A 20351-nucleotide genomic window follows, 5' to 3' on the forward strand; every position below is an offset into this window, starting at 1 on the left:
GTGTTAGGCAATTTTTTTCAGAGATGTAGAGTATTTCCTTGAAAATTATTTTAAAGTGGCTAATTTACAAAAAGATCTATTAGCCATAGACTAAATGTTGTAGCCACTTTGTATGGAAATTAGCAACTGGCTAATTTGGCAATGGACCGGGTGAGCCTGATTCTCTCATGTTGGTATGTTAGAAATTCATATGAAAGCTGATGTTTCATTTATTACATAATAATGAGTCCTGGTTGTCTTTGTTTCAGAATCTAAAAGACCGAAGAAGCGTCTTGGCGTGAGGGGGCCTGTGTTATCACCACAGTATGAAAGTACAAGCTATCAAGCCCCACACTCGTATGGCAGAGAATACAGCACTGAATCAGGTTATGCAGCCTCAGCCCAAGATACAGCATCAGTTCAGCGATTAGGGAACCCAAATCCAGATTACAGTCATCAATGGAACCAAGACTCTCAAAATCCTTCTGGCCATCGGAGTCAGCCGCAGTATCAGAACTGGCAGCACAGTACTTGGCAGCAATCTCCTGTGAACGTATCCAACAACTTCCAGACGTATTACAACCACCCACAGTCCTCCGAGTCAAACTTCAGATACTCCTCCTATCCCATTCACAGCCCTGATTCCTCTGGTTATGTTGTGCATTCTCCATCATATAATGTGAACACCTCGAGTCATTTCTCTGGCACTCAAGGCATTGGTGTTGCATCACAAGACTCCTATCAACAGATGATGCAGTTTGGAAGTGAGAATATGGGTGCACATGAATACACAAACACAAAAGGGTATTCGCATGCTTCTGGGCACCAGTCTTCTGGACAGTGTAGTGAGACCAATGTTAACCTAGGCAGCAGCCATGAGCTGATGTCTGAGACAGAACGATATGGTCAGATGGTTGGCACTTTGACCTCTTCATTGCAGCACACGGATATGGCGACAACTGTTACTGATCTTGACACTCTTCAAACGTGCATCAGTCCCAGCAGCACGATGAGCAGAGCCATCTCTGGGAGCGACAGCAGTCAGCAGGACCTGTTCGGCAGTCCCCATGACGTCACCAAGGGCAGATCTATGTCCCTTGATGAAAACAGCCATTCAGAATGCCTTATGGATTTGTCTGATTGTCGTGGCTTTATGCCGGAGAGTTACAAATCTATAAGCACTGATAATTTGTGTACAGACATCAACTTGAGTTCTTCGTTTCTTCCTTCAGCTTTAACGGTGAACAAAGAAGGCAGCTATCCATCCTCTGCTATGTCAGGACTTTTTAATCTGGTATCCAATATCAGCGAGGGCAGCATGTATGAAGCTACAAGTAAACAAACTACGGGAAAACGTCACCTTACAAAGTTATCTCTGAAGCGGTCACGTTCTTGTTCCTCTACTGTTTCCGATAGTAAATTAGATTGTGCGTCAGGCTGGAGAGCTCAGTCAGAATCTTTGACCAATGTTTGGAATGTTTCTGACTTCTCTGGCTACTCACCAGAAACAGGTTTACCAGTATTCAGTAACAGAACAACAGAATCCTGGACAGGTGGTAGATCTTCTAGTAACCAAACCAGTCGGAGCAAATTGGGAAAATCTAAGAGTAAGACGAGATGTCGATTAAAAACAGTGTGTTCACAACCAGTACCAAAAGATGCGGCGTATACCTACGCTTTCCACGTACCGACTCCAGTATTCAAGAGACTGAAGCTGCATCAGAAGGACGTTCAGGATAAAGTTAAAGTGGTCAGAATGCATCCCAAGGATGCCAGGAAGTACAGTCTACTTAAGATAGGAAGAGAGGTGGTGGAGGTCCAGAAATTGTCGACTCATGATATTTTAAAATACAGCAAATGCCACAGTGATACTGCTGATATTGAACATGATGCCATGTTAGCAGTGAAAGATGATCATGTGTCACTCACTTCACCTAAAGCTGCTCTGTTTGGTAGCATCTTTGAAAGAAATTCTTTGGTAGCGGAAAAACCAAATATAGATTCATCCACTACATCACCTGTTTCTGCTGTATCTGACCGATTCATTGGAAATGGTTCTTTGGGAGAAGTGAAACCAGAGGGAGTGTTTGTGACATCATCTGTAGTTTCTTCATCCAGTAGCATAACAGAAAATTGTAACCTAATAGCAAACAAACAAACCGGAGAGTCACCACCATCAGTTGCTGCTTGCCCTACTGGAGGCATCATTGCCTCGTTGTTACTCGGTATTGATGAAGCACCCAAAACACAGTCACAGTCAATTCTGCATCCTAAAGATACAGATGACAGACAAAGTGGAGACCACCAAAAGAAGTGTTTTTTAGATAAGGAACATTTTCAAGAATATGTTAAGATAGCAACTGCATCATTAGAAGTTGCTGAGAAAGCAACAAAACTGGAGACCATGATAGAGAAAAAAATAGAAACTATAATTAACCCACATAAGATTAGTCCTGAAATCAAGCAGAACACGGATTTTCTAGCAGGAAAACCTTTGGGTCCTGTTAAGAAAACGTCAGATTCCAACTCTTTCTCTGCAGCTTTTGAACAGTTTGTTATGGCCAATTTATCACCAGAAGATAAGAAAAAAACCTTCTTGAAAATGATGCAAGTGACGATAGTTTGAAAAATAATGTAGGTAAACAGTTATATAAAAATGAAATGGATAAATCAGACAAACTTGAATCTGTTTGTTGTGTGGATGAAGACAAAAGTATTATAGCAAACACTGAAAAATCACGAAATCAGTCCAAAATGCCAGATAACTCTAGTGGTAGAGAAGGGATGAAGCCAGAATTGATGGATTGGCAGCAGGATGGCAAAATTCAATCTCTTCATGTAGAAAACACTCCACCACATTGCCAGACTGGACACTGTCCCGTATCACCCATCAAATCGGACAGTCATCAGGAGCATTCACACCACTGTAACCCAAAGCCAGAGGCCTGTGATAGTTTACAAGAAGACCTGTTTGACAATAGTAGTCCAAATGATGCAACTTGCACTACACCCCATGGTTGTAATCAGGATGATGTATCTCAGAGCGGTAATTCGGAAGAAGATGTTCCCCTAGTTACACAGAACCAATGTCAAAGTGATTCAGGCAACAACTGTGATTCATTCAACAACTGTAGCCCAAAGAATGCATCACAAGATGAACATCTGCACTGTGTACTCCCTGCTGGACTGAACTGTAACCAACAAAATTCATCTAATGGCTGTAGTCCAAAACACGAATCCATTGTTTGTAACCCAGAGGATATATCTCACTGCTGCGATTCTGATTTTTCTTCCAGTAAAGATGACCAAGAAAACAGACACAAGACCGGTGATTCAGAAATTACCTCCTGTCTAGAACGAGAAAGTGGAAACTCGGCATGCAGTACACAGGTATGTGGTGATACACTAAGTGTAGATCTTACTCACAAAACTCAGGGTGATACTCATCCTCTAGAAACTTCAAATGTTTTTCAAGAACAGATTGATGATTTGACACTGAGAAACAATTTTATTTTAGATGACGTAACTTCTTTGAAAGGCAGCAGCGAGGAAGAAAAAGTCAGAAGTTTATTTAAAGATTCCATCAACACTGAACATTTTACAACAGGAGTTTTTCATGATTTGAAAACTAAACCTGTCAAACTGGATGCTGAATTTCTAGAATCTGAGAGGGAACAACTAAGTGAAGCTGAGTCAGCTATGTCCAATGCCCAGTCCAGAACTTCTTCTAGAACCAGCTCACGGAAAGAGTCGTCGGACAGTAATGAATGTGTCTTTGAAGATGTCTTTGTAAAACAACCACATAATAAAAAACACATTCAGAAAAGGGTGGACACAATTTCTGAATGTTCTGACAGCAATCTTGAATTGCATGACATGTATTTTGATAGCTATTCTTTAGAAATTCGGAGAAAGAGGACTGCTGCAAATTATTCTCCAAATGCTTTCTCTCACTTGTTTAAAGTGGGAAAGCCTAATGAAACTAAACCAGACACTAAGAAAAAGAAAACTAGGAAAACTGACCAAAAGTTGATCCTTGGTGTCCATTACATTATAGTAGGAAAGTTCAAAGGCTATAAATCAATGGGTGTCAAGCTGAAGAGACTAAACATGGGCATTGATGAAACGGTAAGTGTAACAGAGTACCTAGACAGACACAAGGAGGAAAAGGAGTTCATGAAAAAGGCTACTGTAAAAGCTTTACAAAAGTTCAGATTCAAAGGCTCAAGTTTGGCATCAAATGAAAACCACATGTTGGAGGACAATTCTTTGACTGAGAAAACGGACAAGCATTCTTTGCAGAAAATGAGTAAAAAGTCTCATAGTAAGTCTGTGAAGTGCCTTTCAGATATGAAAGAAAATAATAGTTTTGATAGTTCTTCAGCAACATCTAGTCATAGTGAATGTGATAATCATAATTTGAGTTTTACTGAAACATCTACAGTCGCTGTACTGGTGAGTGATGATATCTCCACAAGTGACATGTCAAGACATCAATCTACTGGTGACATGTCAGCAAGTGACATATCAGCACCACTTGATTCCACTGACTCTGATAAAGAGGGTTTAATTTCATTACAAAATATTAAGAAAAGTATTAAAACCAAACACTCCACCTTGAGGCACACTGTGTCTTTTGATGACATGGATCAATGCTTTGATAGTAACAGTGATGTAACATTCAATATGAAAATGGACAGACACAATCTTTCTCTCAAGAAGAAGCCTCCTCCACCTGCCGATGGTGATCGTGTGGAGTTGACAACAACAATTGATAAGAAAATTTTTCCTAGTTCTTACCAGACAGCAGAAAAGATTGAGATGTTTTCCAAAGACATCGAATCGGACACTGCATTAGCAACAGGAAGTACTGCCTTCATCTCTGGAGACCATTCTGAATTCTTTGACTCCAGTAATTCAAACGATTCTAACTCCAATTTTGGTCAGAGCTGTTTTAAAAGTAAGACACTGTCTCCTCCACATGAAGCCAGTGCTCCGAGTGCTGTGGGTCAGGCTAATAACAGTGACAGGAAAAAGTCAACGAGAAAGAAGCTGACACGGAATCAGAAACTAGGTGTAGCATTTCTATCCACCCGACGTAAGAAGAAAGCAAACAAAGATGCTGGGAAGCTGATGAACAGTTTGTCTCTGCTTCACCAGGCGACTCTGGAGAGCCTGGTGGTGGATAAAAGTACAGATTTACCCTCTGATGCAGGCATCACTTCAGACACTCTCAAAATGTCTGAAAACATTAATGTAAATCCTGACTGTGGTAACAAGGATGTTTCAGGAAACAATGCATATCCTGGTGGACTTGGTGATGATTCTATATGTAAAGAAGACAATTCAATTGATTTGTTTCAGACGTCAAACAGTAATGTGAGTTTTTCTGGGTTTTCCAGACAGACGTACACTGACAAGACTGATGACTATGAAGTGACATTTGATGACACAATGTATAAGTTGGCCTTATTCTCTCCTCCCCTCTCCGATCTGGGGGAGGTGTCACCGCCCGTGCCTTTATCTCCTGTAGAGCTTGCTAGTTATTCACCAAAGATACCTCTAAGCACTGCCAATACTTGCACCAAACTGATGGGTACTAGCCCTACGTTTGAAAAGAATGGTATACAATATAGTACAGAGTCGATATATGAAACACCACTGTCAAGTGTGGAGAACCAGAAAGATTTGTCCAACATGACTGATGTTAAAGTTGTAGATCACACTGAAGGTGGCACCAAAACTTCAAGAAATCTCAAAGTTTCTACCCATTCAAGTGATGGTTTAAGTTCTACATCTGATATTTCTCCTTTGAAAACTGCTGTAGTGAAATTATCTCCCATGATGTTATCTGACATTTCAAATTTGAACGCTCAGTGGAGAGACAGAAGTACAAACGAGAAATGTCCAGATTCAATGCTTTACTCGAACAACAAGCATGATAGTGTGTCTAATGATCCCTGTTGGCAGGATTGTAGCCAGAATGTTCCGATGGGGAATTCACAGAGACAGAATGTGGAAACATGTCAACATATTGCTGATGACATTGATGTGATAGAAAACCCAGACAGACAGAATTTGGAAAGACAATATTCTAAAGAATCAGACTTTTCTTATCATTCATGCCCAAAGATTGACTCTGTTACCAGCCTAAGTGACAACTGGTTACATCTGTCTGAGTGTCCCCAGACGGAACTGGTGTATGATCCTTACAGTAACCCCATCAAGGACCCACAGTATGATGATATTTCTTCTGATGAGGACACTGCTGAACCAGCTGATGGAGAAAAGAGTAAAGATAAAGGAAGTGCATCCACCAAGAGTTCTGTTCCATCAAAGTCCGCAGTTCCCATCAAGACTGTTGAAGCAGATAATTCACGTAATGAAGGTCTACCATCTTCTGATGCTCACTTGCAGAGTTCCATACGAGGAGGGGGGATGTCTGATGATGATGCTGGAAAACTTGTTATTTGCCCTCAAGTTCTTCCACCTTCAAGAAAAATGGTGGGTCTTACAGCAGCTGCACATGGACTGGGCAGTGTTCAGGCGACAAGAGCCTTCTGCAGTAACCCGGCGGACTTGCCAGGCAATCCAAGGTAAGGAGCTGTGTATAAAGCATTTGTTCTGTGTGTTAGGTTGTGTAGGCCATTTGTTGTGAGTTTAGTATTCCTGTCTGTTTAGCTGGGGCCTAATTTACTAAACTCTCGCAACTTTGCGATCTCACAGTGCAATGCTAAAAGACTTGCAAAGAGGATGCTTTGTTGTCTGGCAGATCCTAAAAGAACTTTGTGAATTAGGCCCCTGGACTTTCCATAGTCATTGTCTATCTGTCCTATTCAGCATATGTCATTGGTTTAAAGATACTACAACTGTGGTATTAACTGTATATTTTCACATGTTCTCATCATACGTCAATTTTAACCAAGTGTGACCCATGTAAACCCAAAATAATAATAATAATAATAATAACAGTTATGACTGAATGGAAAGTACCAAACATAATCTTTCAAAATACAGTTCATGTGACAAATTCTTTTTATAAGTTTACTGATTGAACATTACTGAATCACAGAAATAACCTGAAACCCATTGGTCTATGTTACTTTTTACATTTCCACTATAATAATGAATCCTCTAAACGTTGTGGTCATAACAGTCTCAGCTGTTCTCGTCCCAGTGTGTTTGAAATTAAAAAACAATCAACAATTAGCATGCTAGTAAACAACCAATAAAGGTTGTTACATTTAAATGGTGCCCGACATTAGGAAACTGTTTGGAACACAGCCTCTAAACTTATATTCATGTTTTCAATGTAATTGTATCTGTGTGTGCTTGTGTGGCATGCCAGAGAAATGTTGTCTCTTCCTTGTTCTGTGTTTCTTGTCTTTATTACTAGCTAATATTATTGTGAGTGTTAGTCCAAATTATTGATTATATCTCTTGTACACAAATTAACTTTATCTTGTATATGTCTCATATTTGTCTTCTAGGGCCCTCAAAACATACCATATATAGAGATTATTACACAAGCTTATGTGTCATACTGATTATATGAAACGAGTGTCAAGATTCCTCTATTGCCCGAGTGAGAGCGAGTGTAATACAAGAATCCTGACCTGAGTTTTGTAAAATCAGTATGATTAACATGCGAGTGTAATAAGTTCTTTATTATCCACATTAACCATAATAATTTTTGTTACGAATAACAAGGACCATGTCAAAATGACAAGTGATGGAATTTGACTGCCATTTTGAGTAAATTAGAGTTCCAAATATAAAACTTAGTCTCAGACCAAAAATTCCACTGCATATGCACGGAGACATTAAAAAGACTGCAGAAAAAATACAACTAGGATTTGTTCAAGCCTATTAATGTCCTTCTATTATGAGCCATAGTGTCAGTGAATTTGTCAACTAATATGAAAATACAATTATTTAAGGGGTTTTTGTTTGTGTATTTTGAAGTTTTATTAATTACAGATCTTAATGTCCTTTATTATTTTAATAATATATCTGGATTATATTGTTCTGGTCTTAATTTTAAAATGGTTATCATAGTTGCCGTGTTTTAAAAACACTGTTATGACAGACCTAGTTTTACACACATGCAAGTCTCAACTGACTGTGCTTTAGAGAGGTGAGAAAACAAACTATAAGACATTAAGAGGTGTTATGTATGGCATGTTTTGTTACTATGGTTACTGGAATCAGCTGCATGTTTTGTTGTGTTGTAGACTGCTGGGTGGACCACAGTCCAAGCTCCAGTCAGTGCTGGTAAGAACAGTTAGTTATGTAAAACACAAACACAAATTCCAACTGTTAGCTATGTAAAACAACAGCTATGTAATTTAACACAAACAAATTCCAACTTTTAATATGTAAACATTTAGCTGTGTAAAACACAAATTCTAACAGTTAATATGTAAAACAAAATTTAGCTGTGTAAAACAAACACAAATTCCAACTGTTCTATGTAAAACAACAATTATGTAATTTAACAAACAAATTCCAACAGTTAATATGTAAAACAACAGCTGGCTATGTTATTCCAATAGTTAATATGTAAAGCAACATTAGCTATTTACACACACATTCCAATAGTTAATATGTAAAGCAACATTAGCTATGTTAGACACACATTCCAATAGTTAATATGTAAAGCAACATTAGCTATTTACACACACATTCCAATAGTTGGTATGTCAAACAACAGTTAGCTATGTAAAACAAATATGTAAAGCAACATTAGCTATTTACACACACATTCCAATAGTTGGTATGTCAAACAACAGTTAGCTATGTAAAACATAAACAGATTTCAGCAGGTATGTAAAACGCATTGTCAAATGCAAAACTGGCCTTGGTGGTGCAGTGGTTAAGCCATCAGACTACAGGCTGCAATTTCATGTTAAATATATAAATCACAAACACTATAATTGTAACAGTTACAGACATGGCCAATAAAACACACAAAGACACACACAAAATATTTGTAAATGTGAAAAACATGCAAATGCAATCTACAAATAGGTCTGATACGTATGTCCAAAACATAACCAAAGACATTTCTTTTAACTTGGATTCCACAACACAGGTTCTATCAATGATGGGTGGTGCTGGGTTTTTAATTTTTATACAGTTGGTACTGGTATATTAAAGGCCATGGTATGTACTGTCCTATCTGTAGGAAAGTGCATGCAGTATATCCATTACTGCTAACCGTATGTTATAATCAAATGGGTGAAACTAGTTTTCCTATCTGATTCTGTAATAACGACTAATATACTGGAGTGGTGTTAAACACTTTTTATTAATTCAGAATTAAGCAGAAGGGAATAGCAGGAACAGTCCTACATACAAACACATTTATCCCTGTGTTAACAAATTGTTTCTAAAACTCAGAATGCTGTACCAACACATTGAACTTAGTGGATGATTGAGAATAATGTTTTAACTGTTTCAGGTGAAGGATCTTCCAGACTTCAGATCCAGCACATCAGAAACTTTGCTGTCATGGAGACAGCAATTTGTAACTAAAACCAGAATATTTTCTTCTCAAACTAATATTGAACCTCTGTGGGAGAAACTACAAAAAGACCCTGACTTTAAGTATATATTAACTGAAGATAAACACTGCGTTCTTACCCCATGCAGACCTCCACCCTGCAAGAAACAGATACAGAAATGGTTAAATGGCAAGCAGTTGGTTCTTAAACATGTCACTAAGAATGAAGGTGATAGGACTATGACAGAAAGTGACTCAAACACAACACTGGATGTGTGTGTAGATAAATTAAAGACCTCTAGAAAACAGAAGCTGTCTGAACAAGACAGTAGTATGGATGTTTATGATGACAGCACTCTTGTAGATAATAGTGCTAATACAACCAGTGGGCAAGACCATCCTGCTAGCCAGGTTGTTAGAGACAGCAGTGTATATGATGGAAAACAAACTGACTCAGCCATGGACACTGATAGACCATGTGTTCAGATTATTCACATGAAGGGCACTTTGTCTTCTGGAAATCTCAGCACAGACGTCAAGAAAGAATGGTCACCGAATGATAAAAATAGAAATGGAAAGTCCCGGTGGGACCAGACTGAAGGTCATGATGCGTTACTTCCTAGGCATCAACAGACAGACACGATGGAATCCTCAGTTCTGCACAGTACACCTCATAGACATAAATCTTCACGTGTCGTGTTCGAGCCTTCCTGCAGTCCTATAGATTCTGGTCAGAGGAAGTCGAAACACAGAAAATGTGATAATCGAACACAGGAACAAGCAGCACCTGAAGAGAAGGACTTTACTCTCCCAAAAACTGTCCATCCACCACAGTCAACATCTAGAGAAGCATCGACACCTCTGAAACCAGCCCCAACAGCGCCATCAGTGAACAGACAACCATCATTACAGAAATCTGCTGGAGATGCTCAATTAAAGGTTTGGCTTATTGACTGTTGACACTTAAATAAAGTTTGGGGTTTTTTTTTGCTGATTAATGTGTCCTGAAATCACCTGGTCACCTTGTTGAGGTTAACGGATTAGCAAAGAGAATTGTTTATAATGTTTCAGTAATTACATGTATCTGTTTGTAAAGGTATTACTTTGATGATGAGGAATATTGTTATTATTATACATGTATAATACAATTCAGAAGTTAAGAACTTTCAATTCAGTTTTAAGCCACATTCAGTGTGTATAAGGCTACATGTTTTAGTACAGACAGCTGACTATAATTGCTTTTATTTAATGTCTTTCAGACTCCTCTAAGGACGTCCACATCGAAGGGAAGTAATGTTTCTCAAATTGATGGCCCAACACCAAAGAATACTTGTGGATTTAAGTACACACAGCAAAACATGCAAAATGCAAAGGCTATACATGAGGTAACAAAACTTGTACACAGTGTAGTTTGTGTAGCACTCAAATGATTCACCGATCAGTAACTACATTGTAGAAAACTTCATTCATACAACACCTTATGGACAAACCAGCCTTTGTGGCGTCGTGGTTAGGCCATCGGTCTACAGGCTGGTAGATACTGGGTTCGGATTCCAGTCGAGGCATGGGATTTTGAATCCAGATACCGACTCCAAACCCTGAGTGAGTGCTCCACAAGGCTCAATGGGTAGGTGTTAACCACTTGCACCGACCAGTGATCCATAACTGGTTCAACAAAGGCCATGGTTTGTGCTATCCTGCCTGTGGGAAGCGCAAATAAAAGATCCCTTGCTGCTAATGGGAAAAGAGTAGCCCATGTTGTGGTGACAGCGGGTTTCCTCTCAAAATCTGTGTGGTCCTTAACCATATGTCTGACGCCATATAACCATAAATAAAACGTGTTGAGTGCGTCGTTAAATAAAACATTTCTTTCTTTCTTTCCTTATGGACAAAAAACAAATTGTATAAGTAATGATAAATACTATGTTCAGTACTTATTGCTACACTTAATTTACACTTTAATCTTTTTCAATTTTTATATTTATTCATTTAACAGTGTTTTATATAATGTAAGGATCAAATGTTTTACTTACTACCCTGTCTAGTTCTAGAGGCCAACTGCAATTACAGTATACTGTATTGTTATTAAAAAAAATAACATAAAAGCTAATTTGGAAACTAACAGATGGCACTAACTGTGTCCATTTGGTGTATAGCAGGCTAATTCACTGTCAAAAGAAGTTAATAAAGCGTCTGTTTTGTTCTGTTTTCAGTACCAGTATTTAACCTTGCTGAGCATGGAGTTGCATGTGGAGACACGGGGAGACCTGCGACCTGACCCTGAGGTCGACTCCATCCAAGTCTTGTTCTACTCCATCCTCAACGATGTGCCTCCCAGTGAGGGAGACCGTTGGGTCACTGGACTCATCATTGTCGATAAGACCTCCGCCCAGCAAGATGTCAGAGTTCTTCCTGGTCAGTGTGATCCTGGACCAGATACTGGGGGTAATTCTAGTCTCAGACCATCAATGTCATCACCAAAACCGTCAACCTCCTCACACCTACCATCAACAAGTTCATCATCATCGGCAGCTTCACCCTCCAAATCTCACCAGCCCTCTCCTACATCAAAGAAACACATGCCCACCCTTTTCCAGAAGTCTGGAGTGTCTGAGAAGAATGTGTGTTACGTGATGTCTGAAGAAGAACTCATTGACTCATTTATTACTCTTATAGCACGGTTAGTAATCACTAGTTTCTTTATATATACTGAACAAAATAAGAAACTTCTGCTAACTTTGCTTGAACATAACTTGATGAAAACAAACTGGGGAAATAATTGTTATATATGCGTTTAAAGAGAGTTCCATGATGCATCGTTTGGTGCAAAAATCATGGCCATAGGTTAACAGAAACTGGGAGAAATGTTGACCAAGTGTGGTAGGGGTTAAAAAAAACCCCACCCACTTAATAACGGGTATGACCACTTCTTGAATTGACCACTGCAGTGCATCGCAGGCGCATAGAATTGACTAAAGTGTTGATTTCTGCCTGTGGAATATTGTTCCATTCCTGAATGAGCGCTTGACAAAGTTCGTTGACGTTAGCGGGTGGGTTGGGACAAGGCCTCAATCGTCTGTCCAGACTGTCCCAAACATGCTCGATGGGGTTGAGATCAGGACTTTTAGCGGGCCAGTCATCAATGAAATCAATGTTATTTGTCCTAAGAAAATTTACAGTGTCTCTAGCTGTATGAGAGGTGGCATTATCATGCTGAAAAATCGAGATGTTGGCGTTGTTATGGAACAGAGGAATGACGTGATGATGGAGAATGTCATCGCGGTAATGTTGAGCATTTAAATTGCCATCAATGACGACTAGTGGTGAACGATAACCATGGGCTATGGCTGCCCAGACCAGGACACAACCCCCACCCCCGAAACGATCTCGTTCAAGAACACAACAATCAGCATAGTGTTCATTTCTCCTATGGTAGACGCGCACCCTGCCATCACCATGTTGTAAAGAAAATCTGGATTCATCCGAAAAAATAACGGTATTCCAGCGTCGCTGTATCCAACGAGTGTGTACACGTGCCCAATTAAGACGATTTAGACGATGACGTTGCGTTAAAACGCATCCGACGTAAGGATGTACATGTAAACCGTTCTCCCGCAGACGATTACGAACAGTTTGCCCACTGATTCGGTTATTATGAAGCCCAGGTGTGTTAGCAGCAGTAGTAGTGGCAGTTTGGAATTGATTGTGCAAATGCGTGTTCATGATATAGCAGTCTTGACCACGCGTTGTAACACGCGGACGTCCACGATGTGGCAAGTCGTTGGTGCTTCCTGTCATTCGAAATCTTACACGTAGATTTTATATCACTCGACTAGAACTCCCAACATGCCTTGCAACGTCTTCTGTCGACATGCCAGCATCAAGCATGCCAATCGCCCGTTCGCGTAAATTATTGGGTATTCTTGGCATACTAAAAATGCTACAATGTAAAAAAAATTAATTTTTTTACAAATTTTGAAGCGTTTTCGTTCACTTGACAACAAGTCAGTAAGACAAGTAAAACAAATTGACCGAATACTACACGGGACATGTCGAACCATGCATGCACGTGCAAATTGAATTTCACGTTGTCGACGATTAACAATGCAAAAATAATCGATAAAATTCATGAATCCTGATAATACAGCTCAAGGCTAATACTACCTATATAATTTTATTACACAATGAATTTTTAACACAACAAATACTATATGTACAAATTGGAACTTTCTTTTTTTGTTCAGTATATATATATTGACAGGGAAAAAAATGAGGGATGACATAAATATTAACAGCAAATAATGACTGCAACTAAGAGTAAAACCTTCATCCATAATGCCAGTGAAGTAAATTGGGTCTGCGATACCATGTGTTCCTTTAATTCTTCTATTAAGTACACTGCAATTACTGCATGAGGTATAAAAAGTCGGTATGGATCAGTACTATATGTGTTTTCTTTATTTTGCATTCAAAAAGACAATTTTCTTTATAATTATAAATCAACATTGTATCTCTTTATTACCTGGTAACATATACAAGCCTGTACAGGGATAGTAAATAAAAATAATCCACTAGTCCGCAGATATCACTAGCCCGAGATTTTTCCTCAAATCTTATGACCACTTTCATTTGCCATATATGAAACAAACCATTTGTCAGCATAGTTTTACTCAAAATTGTGAGTCACCCAACAGGCTAGTGGGTTTTGATATTGATTCACCCGGAATGTTTTTTTACCATTTCGTGTGAGTGGGCGAGTGCAATTCCACAGCCCTGCATATACTACATCAAGAAGAAAATATGAAAACCGCATAAATGTGGACATCATATTTGTACAGTATAATATTTTCATATTGAGACATTAGCAAGTAAAGCATATTTTCCCAGTACCTAAATCCCTGCTTATTTTCACATGTTTCTTCTATCAGTTGAGTATTACGGGTAAATAAATACTGTTTTCAGGTGGGATCCTGACATACTTGTGGGCTATGAGATTCAGATGTTGTCATGGGGATATATCATTCAAAGGTCTTCACACCTTGGTGTGAACCTCTACACCAAGTTATCCAGAATTCCTGGTAAGTAGAAACAGTTATATTATGAGTTTGCTTCTGAATAAACAGTGTGATAAATACTGTATAGTAATTAGTATGACCTTTTTCTAGTAATAAATATTAAAATCTGTATACAGTAGAATCTTGTTGGCTCGACCTCGGAAGGGTCGAACACACCGCAATGCTCGAACCAAAAACAAAGTTCCGAGATTTTTATATTAACTGCTGAAGGGTTGAACACTTCCATTTTCAACTATAAGCCTTCTCTCGAACTAAATTATCGGTCCCATATGTGTTAATAGCTATATTTCTCTCGAACTGGTGATCCATCAAATATCAAATGGTAAACCATCAAAACGGATTAAGAATTGCTGTGCTTGTGCTTTTGGTTATTACAACCTTTGGATTAATTACTTAGGCGGAACCAACTATAGAAAGAAATAAAGAAATGTTTTATTTAATGACGCAGTCATAGATGAATTGGGGAATCGCAACAATAGCCATGTAATCCTTTCGTTACCACACTTGTCATGTTGTTTATTAAACGGCTATCGGTAATGATCTTTCAAGTACAGCTAGTGTTATTGTAACTGTTAGGTGAACCGTGATACCAATCAAACAATTAGTGCACAAACGGGCCTCAGCATACTTTGAACACAACTACATTTCTGGAAAGTAGACAGTGCTGCATTTTTTATTATGGAAATATTCAAATAAATTTAGAAATAAATTCATGTAAATACAGATTAAGAATTTGCCATTTATTTATTTTATTTAAGTGCACTTACATGTATTACACAATTTGTATCTAATTCAACTTTCTAACTGATGTTACGGAAATGTCCAATGTTGACTGAATGGTTCGGTCGAACTACTCGATGAGTCAAACACTTTCTTGAGCATCAACGGGGTTCAAATCAATGGGATTCAACTGTATATAGAATTCAAAATACATAAACATTGCAACTTACTGTTTTTGATTTAAAATTTAGAATCACTTCTTGGTTGGTTTTTTATTTTTATTTTTATTTTTAGTTGAATCCTGGAACATAACATCATTCTCAGCAAAATGAATAATAATACAAGTATACCGATTGTATTTGAAGAGTTTCATCGCAAAACGCGATAAACACCACTATACACGCCCAATCTTAAAAACGTTTTATTCAAACCACCATAAACACTACGCCAGTTTCTCTGCAATCTGTGATATATCCTAAGATAATCGTATCACGTTTTGCTGAAAACTGAATTTGAACTTGTGTTTGTCTACAAGTGAACAGTGTCTTGAGTGTTGTTCACAGAATGGTTTTTAATATGGCGTTTATTGCATTTTGCGATGAAACTTCATTTATTCTGCTTTCTTTTCACATTGTAAATCTTATTGAATACTCCCTGTATTTGTTTCAGACACGAAAGAAAGCAAACATTATCAGGAACACAATGATGACTGGGGGGCAGCCCAATCGTCTGAAATCCACGTCACTGGGCGGATAGTCCTCAACTTGTGGAGACTTCTCAGACACGAGGTGAGCTATTCTCATAATGACAGAAAATACAACTAAATGATGATAACAGAGACAACTTTATATTCATGTAGGTCAGTGTTGAACATAAACAGATAACGGCTAAGATATGTGAGGTTAACTTGAATTGAGGTGATCTGGGTGTTTATCTTTATTTAGGCTTGAGAAAATGGCCTTTGTTGTAGAAGTCAGAGGTGAAGATTGTATGGTATTTTTAGTTTTTATATAATTATGTTATTTCATCTTTAATTGATGGGGCTGGATGTAGCCCAGTGGTAAAGCACCCGACTGATGTACAGTTGGTCTAGGATTGATTGCCCCTCGGTGGTCTTACCGGGCTATTTCTCATTCCAACCAGTACACCACGACTGGTATAACAAAGGCCATGATGTCTGCTATCCTGTACATGGGATGATGCATGTAAAAGAACCTTTGCTACTAATGGAAAAATGTAGCAGGTTTGCTCTCTACGACTGTCAAAATTACCAAATGTTTGACAACATTGTGCTCTAGTGCTGTCATTAAACAAAACAAACTTTAATTGACCTTTAATAGTGATACATTTCTGTCATTATTCTCGCATCTTTCCAAGTGACAGTGTTACAGTAATAGACTGGACATTTTTAAGGTTACTCTCAATGTCGACAGCTTTGAGTTATTATCGCATCTTACCAAGAGACAGTGTTATATTATTAGACTGGACATTTTTCAGGTTGATCTCAATGTCTACAGCCTTGAGTTATTTTCGCATCTTACCAAATGACTGTGTTACAGTAATGGACTTGATATTTTTCAGGTTACTCTAAATATCTACAGCTTTGAGAATGTGGCCTTCCATGTTCTTCACCAGAGATTGCCAGCCTATTCCTTTCGCACTCTGTCATTGTGGTATGGCAACCGGCTACATCATAACAGGTATCACAGATACACACCCTATATGATAAATGCATTTTTTATATCAATTTTGCTTTAAAAATGGATGCACAATTTCATCGTGTTTAACAAGAAGTTTTTTATACATAACATGAAATGATTTTTCTATACTTACATGATATTCATGTCTCAAATTATGAGTTCTAAATATACCATATGATTAATAATGACTTTTTATTTATTATGTCACTACTACATTTAGTTTTATTTCATATTGTGAATAGTTCTTTTGATTGATAGAAACCTATTTTATTACAATTAAATACAAATAGGTAGTTGTTTTGATAATGTGTCTAGTTTGTTTATGTTGACTTGTGCTTTATTACAGATGGCGAGTGGTTGAGTATTATCTGACTCGAGTTAAGGTGACTAGTTTGTTTATGTTGACTCGTGCTTTATTACAGATGGCGAGTGGTTGAGTATTATCTGACTCGAGTTAAGGTGACTAGTTTGTTTATGTTGACTCGTGTTTTATTACAGATGGCGAGTGGTTGAGTATTATCTGACTCGATTTAAGGTGACTAGTTTGTTTATGTTGACTCGTGCTTTATTACAGATGGCGAGTGGTTAAGTATTATCTGATTCGAGTTAAGGTGACTAGTTTGTTTATGTTGACTTGTGCTTTATTACATGTGTCAAGTGGTTGAGCATTATCTGAGTATTATCTGACTCGAGTTACGGTGACTAGTTTGTTTATGTTGACTCGTGCTTTATTACAGGTGGCGAGTGGTTGAGTATTATCTGACACGAGTTAAGGTGACTAGTTTGTTTATGTTGACTCGTGCTTTATTACAGATGGCGAGTGGTTGAGTATTATCTGACACGAGTTAAGGTGACTAGTTTGTTGATGTTGACACGTGCTTTATTACAGATGTTGAGTGGTTGAGTATTACTTGAAACGAGTTAAGGTGACTAGTTTGTTTATGTTGACTCGTGCTTTATTACAGATGGCGAGTGGTTGAGTATTATCTGACTCGAGTTAAGGTGACTAGTTTGTTTATGTTGACTCGTGCTTTATTACAGATGGCGAGTGGTTGAGTAGTTTGTTTATGTTGACTCGTGATTTATTACAGATGGCAAGTGATTGAGTATTATCCGACTCGAGTTAAGGTGACTAGTTTGTTTATGTTGACTCGTGCTTTATTACAGATGGCGAGTGGTTGAGTATTATCTTGACTCGAGTTAAGGTGACTAGTTTGTTTATGTTGACACGTGCTTTATTACAGATGGCGAGTGGTTGAGTATTACTTGAAACGAGTTAAGGTGACTAGTTTGTTTATGTTAACTCGTGCTTTATTACAGATGGCGAGTGGTTGAGTATTATCTGATTCGAGTTAAGGTGACTAGTTTGTTTATGTTGACTCGTGTTTTATTACAGATGGCGAGTGGTTGAGTATTATCTGACTCGAGTTAAGGTGACTAGTTTGTTTATGTTGACTCGTGCTTTATTACAGATGGCGAGTGGTTGAGTATTATCTGACTCGAGTTAAGGTGACTAGTCTGTTTATGTTGACTCGTGCTTTATTACAGATGGCGAGTGGTTGAGTATTATCTGACTCGAGTTAAGGTGACTAGTCTGTTTATGTTGACTCGTGCTTTATTACAGATGGCGAGTGGTTGAGTATTATCTGACACGAGTTAAGGTGACTAGTTTGTTGATGTTGACACATGCTTTATTACAGATGGCGAGTGGTTGAGTATTACTTGAAACGAGTTAAAGCCAACATTGAAATCATTGATCAGCTAGACCTGGTTGGAAAGACGAGTGAGTTTGCTCGAGTGTTTGGAATTGAATTTTTCGATGTTCTCTCAAGAGGATCCCAGGTAACTTTGTAATTTAAAATATATTTACATAAATAAAGAAAGGCCACTATTGACAGAGCAGCTAACAAATTTAAGAACACATTTACTTTATTTTGTTACTGATAATTGAACCAGTAATTAAATGAGCAAATTTCGCTATTCTACGTTGTTAATTATTTTGAACACATCACCAGTAACACAGTATGTAGTTTATATGTGTGGTATTTAATTGTAATTCAGTATCGAGTAGAATCGATGATGCTGCGAAACGTGAAACCACCTGAACCACCTGACCCTATATGTGTGGTATTTAATTGTAATTCAGTATCGAGTAGAGTCGATGATGCTGCGACTGGCAAAACCGATGAACTTCATCCCCGTGTCGCCCAGTGTCCAGCAGCGTGCCAGGATGAGGGCAGGGGAGTGCATCCCGCTGACTCTGGAACCCAAATCTCAGTTCTACATGGACCCTGTCGTCGTCCTCGACTTCCAGTCTCTCTATCCCTCCATCATGATCGCTTACAATTATTGCTTTTCTACATGTCTCGGGAGATTAGAATGTCTCGCGAATGCACAGTAAGTGTGAGATTTTCATTTCTGCTTCATGTCAGTGAGTCTCTACCAGATATTGTTATTACAGTAACAACTACAAATGGCTGTCAATAGTTCCTGTTTTGAAGAAATATTGCCTGAAGTACTTTAAGATTAGTAGCAGGTGGTTGTATAAAAATAGCTGTGACTGTTCCTGATAGTTCTGGGCTAGTATCAAGTAATCTTAGTACTGTACAATCTACAGCTGTTAGTGGTGTATATAAAGTTCTATTTGATAAAATCACATAATACTGTCATTAAGATTACTTCGATTAGAGTTGATTTTTGTTTGAATCAGCAACCTTGATGTTGTAGCTACTTTCTATGACTGACTATAAAATATTAATAGCTAGAATATTATGTTGTATTTAAAATTAATTCTTCTCCACATACTCGTTTTGAAGAAGATATGACTTGATCTATAATGTAACCTGGAAGCTGATGTGTTGGTCATTAATACTAGCTGTCTTGCTTACAGGGATGGGCCATTTGAATTTGGATGTACGTCTCTAAACATCAAACCTTCCCTGCTCAAGGTTTGTATGTTATGTTTATTTCCAACATGTTCAACCAAATAGATTTAATTTTCTGTGAAAACAGCTAAGAATTTGACAACAGTTAACCTTTTACTATAAAACTATAGCATCATATTTCCATAAGTTACAGTTCGAATTTGTATCCAGAGCTCAACTAAATTTTGAATCAAGGCAAATAATAGTTAAATATGGATTTATGAGTTTAAAAAGAAAAACTAAAGTGACATCTATAAATTAGTTTTAAAGAAAACAGAATCAAACAAGTATTTCATTAATTATGTTTTGAAGAATAGTGTCCACTCTGTTAAAGCTTAGCATTTTCTTTTTATCTTTCAGAAACTTGGAACTGATGTCACGGTTTCACCAAATGGTGTTGTGTTTGTGAAACAAAATGTCCGACATGGCATTCTTCCCAAGTAAGTTG

At 38.0% G+C, this 20351-nt stretch overlaps 1 protein-coding gene across 1 annotated transcript in view; it reads left to right on the forward strand.

The window, feature by feature from the left end:
- The window catches only part of LOC121371842, a 72328-nt gene that overhangs the window by 36543 nt on the left and 15434 nt on the right, over positions 1 to 20351 (forward strand). The window contains 13 exon segments of the mRNA XM_041498042.1: positions 249 to 2601; positions 2604 to 6575; positions 8214 to 8253; positions 9443 to 10423; positions 10744 to 10869; positions 11698 to 12164; positions 14447 to 14562; positions 15949 to 16067; positions 16861 to 16979; positions 18680 to 18821; positions 19126 to 19376; positions 19870 to 19927; positions 20264 to 20343. Of these exon segments, the coding sequence (XP_041353976.1) occupies positions 249 to 2601; positions 2604 to 6575; positions 8214 to 8253; positions 9443 to 10423; positions 10744 to 10869; positions 11698 to 12164; positions 14447 to 14562; positions 15949 to 16067; positions 16861 to 16979; positions 18680 to 18821; positions 19126 to 19376; positions 19870 to 19927; positions 20264 to 20343 (8824 nt within the window).

Source organism: Gigantopelta aegis, chromosome 4, assembly GCF_016097555.1.
Source record: "Gigantopelta aegis isolate Gae_Host chromosome 4, Gae_host_genome, whole genome shotgun sequence".
NCBI lineage: Eukaryota > Metazoa > Mollusca > Gastropoda > Neomphalida > Peltospiridae > Gigantopelta > Gigantopelta aegis.